This window comes from Pholis gunnellus, assembly GCF_910591455.1.
Source record: "Pholis gunnellus genome assembly, chromosome: 9".
NCBI lineage: Eukaryota > Metazoa > Chordata > Actinopteri > Perciformes > Pholidae > Pholis > Pholis gunnellus.
The window spans coordinates 9743008-9752619 of record NC_136535.1 but is presented as its reverse complement, the minus strand read 5'-3'; the positions used below and the strand labels follow the sequence as shown (position 1 = coordinate 9752619).

Below are 9612 nucleotides of genomic sequence, written 5' to 3'. Positions count from 1 at the left end.
TGACGCGTATCTTACTCTACACATCAGAGTCCCTCTGGTTGTTACCGGGAACGCTCGCCCCCTACCGCCCGGAGTGTGTACTGATATCACGTCGAATTAATTTAAACAAATTGCTGAAGTCTGTCATCTAGCGGATTGTCTAAGCCACTACACTGGGACGCAATGTCCTTTATATATTGTCAATACATCTGCTGTCAATTATAAGTAAACCCACATCAGTTATTGAATTTGAATCTTTTTCTTATGTAATATAATTAAATAGATTTTAAGGCGATGTACTTTGTTCCAATGTTCCAAAATTGGAACAAATGGGATTGATTTAGCATACATTTTAAATATTGTATTCTTTTTAATAATGAAACTATATTGACCAATCCTTGACATATGAATGTCTAACTTGATATTTATTTGTAGTCTCTGTATGTTGGAGGACCTTTTCAACAAATGAACTGATCTTAATTTACACTAGAAAATGAAACAACCACACGTAAAAAACGCAGTTTTGTGAGTTTGTTGTAAATTGATATGATTCAAGGTCTTGTGGCAGAAATGAAACTTCTTGCTAATGTTTGACCAGTACTTGCATCATCAGGGTCGGCTTTGGGGGAGGACAGGTCCCCTGAAGGACAAGAAGCTTCAGGGCTATTGAATTATTGTTATGGAGTATAGTATACACTCATATCTAAACACCATCATTTAAAATGGATGGACATTTTGCTAAGTGGTGCATAAAATAACATAAAGCAAAATAATGTGATATTACGGTGATTTGCCTTTGTACATGGCCACTGGGCCACTGGGTTTTTATACAGCACCATGAACTTTTGGGTCAAAGTTAGGTGAGCGATGTGTGATCATAATACCTGCTGCAGATTAACTACAGGGCATTATGGTCACATGTAGTACAGATAATTCACATTAGAGAACTGCTGCATGATTTCAACAGCTCACTGTATTTCAAAATGTAGACCAAGCATGCAGTTGTTGAAGGACTGTCACTTTACTTTGGCACACATACAGTAAGACCACATCTTGTTGTTGTGCATTGTACAAAAGTTAAAATTTCACATTACATAAAATGTTGTACCGTGTGTAGTTGAAGGTATCCGTGAATGAGACACTGAGGCAAAAGAAAAGCACTTACAGCGCACTGAATTGACCATACAGTAGCACATGCTTGTCTGACATCTACACCCTTTAAGGACTTGAGAGCCGTCATCATGGAAATATGTGGAAAAGGCCTTCATCCCACTCTTCCCCTTGTGCAGTAGCCAGGCTGTTAACATCAGGTGATCGTGTGGTGGTGTATTCAGGACGTAGTCCTTGAGTTTCTAGTCAGAAGTCTTTATCTTCAGAGGTCGAAATGACCATGACCTCCCGGCTCTTAAAGTCCCACACTGCTGTGAGATGGAAGGCCATATTGGAGAAAACCACCAGATACTCAAACAGGGCAAATAAAGTGTAACCTGTGAAAAGAAGAAACAGAGCTGTAGCCTACATGATGGACATATGTGTGTAATTTTCCTTCAAGCACTGTTATCTCCCCTTACAGATTAGGTCAAAATGATCAAACTGACTCAATAGCCTACTTACTCCCTGATTCGCAGTACATGTTGTGTTTCCAATAGAAGAATCCGGCGAAAGCACAGAAGGATATGTTGAGAAGTAAGAAGCGCACTTTCCAACAGTGAGACTTGGCATCCTGTAAGGGAGACGAAAATAAAAGCAGAAAAGCACAAATGGACGGAAATGCTGCAAATGGCATGAGAGATTTCCGTCTGTTGTGAGTGATTTGGCATTCCTTACCTCAGGACTTAAGGAATGCTTCTTAATAGTCTTCCATAAACGGCAGGTTATCAGCATGTAGATAAGAGAACTGACAAGGAAGAGTACAAAGCCTTCCTTGTGTACAACTAAGGAGCAGAAATATACAAAAAGAGGGAGACATTTAGTCACGAATTTCCAAATAAAACACTTTTAGTCAATGCATCAGTGTCCCACGGCTATATCGTACTTCAAACAATTGAAGATATGAATACATTTATTTATTACTAATTCAATATATGCCAGGTAGGTTATTCATTTTGCTGAATAGATCAGTTTAGAATATAAATTAAACTGCTTTCCCTTTGTAAATCAAAGGGAAAGCAGAGGTTTGAATAAAACCTCTCCAATAAAAACAATGGATTACTCACAGTATGTTTCACTTGACGACACATATGTGAGCAGCAAGAGGCCGAGGTTTTCACAAACAGAAAAGGCCAAGCTGAAGTGACTGAGTAAACTCTCCGGAAACCTCGAGGCAAAACGCGTCCTGTAAAATTTGAAGTAGGTAAACGCCACCAGGAGCCTCGGAGCCGAGTGCAGTCCGATACAGAACCGCCATATGTGGCACTCAGGGCTCAGGCTTATTGAGGCACTGATGGATGGCAGGTAATTAGGGACCTGGAAACACACAGTGACCATTTAGTACAACATGAGCATCTTAAGAAAACCATGGCTGGTGCAGTTTGCAAAATAAGGAAATTACCCGGCAATGTGTACCAGTAGAGTCCTCGTAATGAAAAACGGAGGATATGAAGACGCAGGTTATTAGTCCAAGCAGTGGTAGGCACACAGTACACACAACACAGGCGCTGAATGATACCCTGATGACCAGGGGCCTCTCGTGCCCCAAGATACTGGAGCCTTGTAGCATCTTGGTCTGAAACAGTGGAAAATGCCTCATTTAAAAGCATCTTGCAAAGGCGAGGCAGATGTAATGCATGTGACATGATTAACTTTCTCCACATACAATAGGCTACATATGAGGTATTTATGGAGAATAGTAAAAATGTGTGATATGCAATATTCACTCAGTTGTTTGGGGACATTCTGATACATATGCATGCATTAACTAAACATCTAAACTCTGAAAAAACGGAATCAACCTACCTCCACTAGGTTTGCTGTTTACCAATAACTGGCGTCACACACTGCACGCACTTGGCTTGTCAATAACTACGCTATTACAATAACATTCATGATATCGCTGCTGCAGGATGGACCTGTATATTCCGGACACCAACAATAGCATGCAGTGCCTCAGATGGAGCTAATATTACCTGTGACACTTTTTGCATCCACCAAATTTCACTTGATCGCTGCCAAAAGACGACAATACGCCCGCAGCATCCTCCTCCTTGTGCGACAGATAGCAGGAGGACAACACAGTCAGTGCATGGAAATAACCACCAGCACCCGGAAGAGAAAGCGAGCGGAGGAGAGTGCTGAGGATGCTACGTTTGGGCGGCGCAGCCTATCAAAAAATGATGCACAGACCATAATGTTAAATGATGTATAAAAGCCGGTCTGTTATAAATAAAACTAATTTAAAACAAATATTGCTTTGTTGCTATTGGGAGCTCTCCGCGGTGCTGCACGAGAGCAAACAAATGATTCATTTTTATTTTTGTATTATACATTTTATTTTCATAATTATATTCTATCAAAGACATATTAAGTGTAACTTGCTGCGTGGTCCGTGTGTATAGTATGTGGTCAACACGTGGTGCTGCCCCGCCTCTCCTCTCCTGTCTCCTCTTGGTGTGAGTCGTCGCGCTCTGCTTGTGATCTTTAGTGAATGAAAGGCTTTAGGTAAACAGCAGCCCAGATGCTTCTTGGGATCTTGGGATCGAGATAATTTGTTTCTGCAAGATGAAACGATGGAGAGCCCACACTTTATGTTGCTTGCTTCTGTGTGTCAGTATTTTACCAAGTAAGTTTTCATTTATTTCATTTATTTTAATTTACCCCGTGTGCTTTAAAATTATGCATTTTTAATTGTCCGCAGTTTATTTTGAAGTTTTATGTTAATTCCAGAGACAAAACCTCCAACGCTGTGCCAGCCAAGATGACGACGATGTTAAAAACATGTGCATAAAATATTGTTTATCAACTCTGTTCCGCAGAGCTCTGAGAATGTTATTGTTTTAAAATTTCATGGATCATTAATTTCCTCTCAGATTTCCATTCCTCTTCTGAGCAAGCCCACAATCCGTAAACCAGTTGTTCAGGGATTTACTATCACCATAATCCCGGAGCCTCTCCGGGATTATGGTGAGCTGGATCCAAAGAAGGTCTAGGCTTTATTGAAACAGCGTTTCAGGGTTAACATCTGGCAGGCTCAAACCCATTGTTGACAGAGAGACAAGCTCCTGTTAGAAAAATACTAGTGTTTCCATTTTAAAACTATTCATCCATCTCATATCAGGGTTCCTGGTAACTCGTAACAATTAATGTAGAAGTAACATGAATAATTTCCTTATTAAAACGTTCATATCAACACATGCTTAAAAGTGTGACCAGAGAAAGTCACTGCTGGCAGATATACCTGAACTCTTTCTAGAGCTTTATGGCAATCTGACAATCCTCTTTGTCCCCTTCCACCATCTGTCATGCATTCACATATTGTCCTCAGCATCCATATCGCTGCATTTACTCTGAAAGTCACTGGCCAGAAAATGGATTGATCAAAACCGATCCCATCCGAATATCCTTAGCAGGAAAAACTTTCCCTGACTAAAGAAATATGAACACAAGTAATGTGGCACGATTAACTGAAACACAACATGTGCTTTTTGGCGATATGACTGTAAATCCTTTCTCTCCCTGTCTTAGCCTGTTGGTGTGCTCATGGGAAATACGCTCAGAAGCTCCTGAATGATTTATTCACCGACTATACTAGCGCGCTGAGGCCTGTGGAGGACACAAGCACCATACTGAATGTGACCCTGCAGGTTACACTGTCACAAATTATCGACATGGTAAAACATCACGGTGCACACCAGATCTGTGCAGATACCCACTCAATAATGCCATGTTTATATTTCACCATGTCCCTGTTTTACCTGCAATATGCCCTCCTCCCCCGTTGTCAAGTCTTTTCTATCATTTCTAATGTTTTACAGGATGAGCGAAACCAAATCTTGACTGCATATTTATGGATACGGCAAGTGTGGGTTGATGCACACCTCAAATGGAATAAAGATGATTACGATGGACTCGATACCATCCACATACCTAGTAGTTATGTATGGAGACCTGATATAGTCCTATATAACAAGTAGGTTGGACTGGTATTGAGTTGATCATTCAGTGACTATCCTAGTGTGGCCTCTATCGGTCAGAATAAAAGGCACAAGCTGAACAGTCCTTGAAGCCATTATTCATAGGAGTGTCCAGGCCTCTGTCTGCTTTTTATACAGAAGAATGCTGAGAAAAAAAAACTACTGAAGATTTACAATTTAAGTCAGAGCTATCACTTTTATGCCAAAGAGGAAGGATGTATTGCCTAGTAGTAGGAGCGACAAATTACCTTACATATAACCCGATGACAGCTATATGTACAATAGCATGCAGACACATGTAAACACAAACACTTAGCATTACTGAAGCGATGTAAAACGCAGACAAAACACTGAGGAATGAGTGCAACTCTCCCAAATGTGTTAACTCTCCCCTCAGTTGGTGCACTTGTGCCTTTGTATCCTGATCTGAAAAGTATCCAACATATCTAAATGTGCTCTTGGTGTGAACATTGTCTTTGTTTTTCAGTGCTGATAACCACTTCACTGGCTCCATGGACACCAATGTGGTGATCCGCCATGACGGCCAGATTATGTGGGATTCCCCTGCGATCACAAAGAGCTCCTGCAAAGTGGACGTGTCTTTCTTCCCCTTCGATGCTCAGCAGTGCAGGTTCACATACGGCTCCTGGACCTACAACGGTAACCAGCTGGACATCCTGAACGCCATGGAGAGCGCTGACATGGCTGACCTGATGGACAATGTGGAGTGGGAGGTGTTGGGAATGCCGGCCAAGAAGAACATCATTCAGTATGGCTGCTGCGCTGACCCGTACCCTGATGTGACCTACACACTGAAACTGAATAGAAAAGCGTCCTTTTATGTCTACAACTTGCTCATACCGTGTGTGATGATCTCTTTCCTGGCACCACTGGGCTTCTACCTGCCCGCCGACTCTGGAGAGAAGGTGTCTTTGGGTGTCACCGTGATGCTGGCACTGACTGTCTTCCAGCTGTTGGTTGCAGAGATCATGCCACCCTCTGAGAATGTGCCACTTATTGGTAAGGGCCATAAAATGGGGTCAAATCAGAAAAATGGTGTGACGACTGCGAGTTTAAACTCGATGTTGATTTCCCTCTCTCCTTTGCGTCCACAGGAAAGTATTACATTGCAACGATGACCATGATCACGGCCTCCACTGCCCTGACCATCTTCATCATGAACATACACCACTGTGGCCCTGATGCCAAGCCTGTTCCCAAGTGGGCCAAGAAAGTCATTCTGCAGTACATGGCCAGAATGTGTTTTGTCTATGAAGTCGGGGAGAACTGCTTGTCGCCGCAGCCGGAGAAACAGGAGCCTCCACCTGTAAAGAACACCAACTGCAGCATGAATGGTCAGGCAGGACCGGGCAGAGAGGACTTCATCTTCAAAATGGAGAGAGGACAAGAGACAGTGGGCTCCTTGAGCGCAGAGGAGAGGGAAGACATGGATCAGATGATGAGCCCGACAGGCTCCATTGGGAAGAACCCCACCAGCAACTACAGCACTTGGAAGAATGGCATTTTCATGAGCATGGACGGTGGAGAGGCGGGGGGTCAGAGGAGAAGCAGGAAGGGAGGTGTGAGTGACGGGGAAAGAAGAGACACAGAGGTTTCCTGCAACAGCCAAAGCAACGAGAGGCAGCTACTGCGTAACATTGAGTACATAGCCAACTGTTACAGAGATCAGAGGGCAACGCAGAAAAGGACTGGGGAGTGGAAGAAAGTAGCTAAAGTTTTAGACCGCTTCTTTATGTGGATATTTTTCATCATGGTGTTTTTCATGAGCCTTCTCATCATGTGCAAAGCGATCTAATTAACTAATCTGATTAATTAATTGAGATTTAATTAACATTCAGATTGCACTTTTTTGGTCTTAGTAATGGTCTATTCTGGAGGCTGCCAACACCCACCTGACTGCAGTCCTAATTATTAGAATTAGATGTTTAATACAAGTTGTGTTCATTGGTTTTGTTGTTGACAACTTGCATTCCCCAACTTTCGCCCCAATACTGTGTGAAAGTTCCAAGGTTCAGCAGAGAAATAGCAAGTCTTAGTAAATCAACACATTTTTCCACAATTGTGTGCTTTTTTAAAATTTGAAATAGATAGAATATGGATTAGTTTCTGTACATGTATTTCCTTGTGTCTGAAACAATAAGTCAAGGGATTCAAAGATGCAACCCAAAGCAGTGACGAATAAATATGCTGTCCATTGCTGCTTCACACATTTCCAAGATAATTATTTATTTTTCAATCTGTTATGGATATTGTATCTAAGAAGTAACACACAACAGTTCTGAAAACATTTCCAATCACACATTAGCTTGTGGTAATAATTGTTGCAATTTGCAAATGTAATGTACGTATATGAGTGATAGACTTTAGGAAGGGGTGGAAAAGAAAAAGTACTTTATTAATCCCTCATTAGGGAAAATGTAATTTTGCTCTCATGACATGAATCAGTGAAAGAGAGAGAATCATTCAGCATTACAGAAGAGTCAGTAAGCGATACAACTCTTCTCTTTAAGTTAAAGAACGGGCCACGACTCATTAATCTCAACCCAAAGGAAAGTAAAAAGCTTAACTGATTTGAATCAGTGTCGGTTGGAAGATGCAAGGACAACTTAGTCAGACCTCAAGAACTGTTGAGAGGTCTGGTTGACCTTTCATCAAGAGATCATCCTTCAGCCTCTTTACATAAAAGGAAAGGATTTCAGCTTTTATTCAGTACGTCACTTTAGGATTTTGTCATTCAATAAAAAAAGTAAAATCAAGTTTAAAAAGTTATCTCAAACAACACCTCAGAAACCAAACAGTTTTTGGGAAATTTTTAGTATATATGTGAGTTTTAGGATAATGTGTGTTGGGTAAGTTAAAACTATTGTAAGCACAATATTATATGCACAACAACTATTGTGTTGTACTGTAGTGACACTGTATTTTCATCTTATATGAGTTGACTTTAGTCACAGTCTGTTTGAAATGTGTACACTACATGAAACTGCGACTCGGTGAAAACAAATACATGACTATACACTAAACTTATCATAACACTCCTTATTATAGGAACCGTTTAGGTAAGGCCAACATAAATTGTGATTGTAGTGATTTTCCTGCTATTCTAGCATTAAGACACAAGAGGTTGGTAGAGAGCTCATTACTTTAAAATTCAACTTGCATATAGTACAGATTTATCCATAAACAACATGGAATTTGGTAAAAGAAGACAATGAGAAAAGAGTATGCAGAAAGATGTGCAACTGAAATAAAAATGGTTTCAATTGAAACAGGTGTAACATGTGTTATGTGTCTTTATGTTCAAAGTTACAAAGTATGAAGAGAAAAGAGAAGGTATCAGGTTGGAGTCACTTTTCTTTGCAGTATTTGTATAATTTTATCACGTAATGCTCTTGACTGCATTCCATAAATGACTGGATTTAAATTGGCAGGGACCACATGAAATAAGATGTAGGCAATTTTCCTTAAATCTGGGTAATTTGGAAAACGATGCAATATGATTGTTAAGAACCCCGACCAGAGCATAATGAGATAAAGAACAAGGTGGCTGGCACAGGTTTGAAGTGCCCTGTTATTCAACTCTTTGTTTTTCCTGATCCAGCAGATGACAGCTATTCTGAAATAGGTCACAGCGATGCCTCCCATTGAGCAACTGAACAGCAAAACAGTGAAAAAGAGTCCATAGATGTTGTTGATGGACACGTCCTCGCAGGAAAGCTTGAACAGCGACGCATTGTCGCAATAAGCATTTTGTATAACCGACCTACAACGGGACAGCCTCACTGTGAGACCGATCAAAACAGACACCAGCAGTAATGACACCGCCCATGCAGTTGCTGACAGCACAACCACAGCTTTGGTAGTCATAATGGAGCTGTACCTCAAGGGGTGACATATCGCCACGTATCTGTCGATTGCCATAATGATGAGAATCATATGTGAGGCGGATCCGAACGTGTGGCTGTGAAAGGCTTGAACCACACACTGGTTGTAGGTGATGAACCTTTCTGTTGAAATGATGTGAGCCATCAGCTGAGGCAGTAGCACTGTGTTCCCTATGAGATCATTGACGGAAAGGTTACAAAAAAGAATGTACATGGGCTGGTGCAAACTCTTCTCGGTGATGATAAGCACAAGGACTCCGATGTTGGAGCAAAGCAGGGTACAGTAGACAAACAGCAGTAAGAAAAACAGAGGGTACGTGAACTTTGGGGATATGTCGAAGCCTTGGATCTTGAGGATATCACTTGTCATGTTGCTTTCCATTCTGTTTAAACTGATGAAAGACCGAAAAGAGAGAAGAAACGTCAGAGGCTTTCGTAGTGATGGGTGTAACAACGAATGAATCAGCAAACATTTTGAGTAGCATATATTAGGCATTGTTTTGTTATTAATTGCACATTTCATGCTTTAACTCAAAAAAGACAAAGTGAAAAAAAGAAGTAAAATATGAATAATAAGTGAAATAGTTACAACAACGAAT

At 41.0% G+C, this 9612-nt stretch overlaps 3 protein-coding genes across 3 annotated transcripts; 1 reads left to right on the top strand and 2 right to left on the bottom strand.

Moving 5' to 3' along the window:
• Positions 1–1178: 1178 nt before the first annotated feature.
• On the bottom strand, positions 1179–2698 carry LOC306700722 (post-GPI attachment to proteins factor 2-like; the record flags this gene model as incomplete). The annotated part of the gene is made up of 5 exons (XM_079165816.1): positions 1179–1466; positions 1594–1702; positions 1807–1913; positions 2196–2445; positions 2531–2698. 5 exons carry the CDS (start codon positions 2696–2698, stop codon positions 1336–1338), a joined length of 765 nt encoding a protein of 254 aa, XP_079021942.1. The 3' UTR covers positions 1179–1335.
• Positions 2699–3690: 992 nt separating this feature from the next.
• Positions 3691–6924, top strand: chrna10a (cholinergic receptor, nicotinic, alpha 10a; the record flags this gene model as incomplete). Its single annotated transcript, XM_079166850.1, has 5 exons — positions 3691–3757; positions 4660–4805; positions 4950–5104; positions 5596–6128; positions 6224–6924. Exons 1-5 carry the CDS (start codon positions 3697–3699, stop codon positions 6922–6924), a joined length of 1596 nt encoding a protein of 531 aa, XP_079022976.1. The 5' UTR covers positions 3691–3696.
• Positions 6925–8465: 1541 nt separating this feature from the next.
• LOC306700625 (olfactory receptor 52N5-like) lies at positions 8466–9395 on the bottom strand (the record flags this gene model as incomplete). Its single annotated transcript, XM_079165696.1, has 1 exon — positions 8466–9395. One exon carries the CDS (start codon positions 9393–9395, stop codon positions 8466–8468), a length of 930 nt encoding a protein of 309 aa, XP_079021822.1.
• Between the last annotated feature and the right edge of the window lie 217 nt (positions 9396–9612).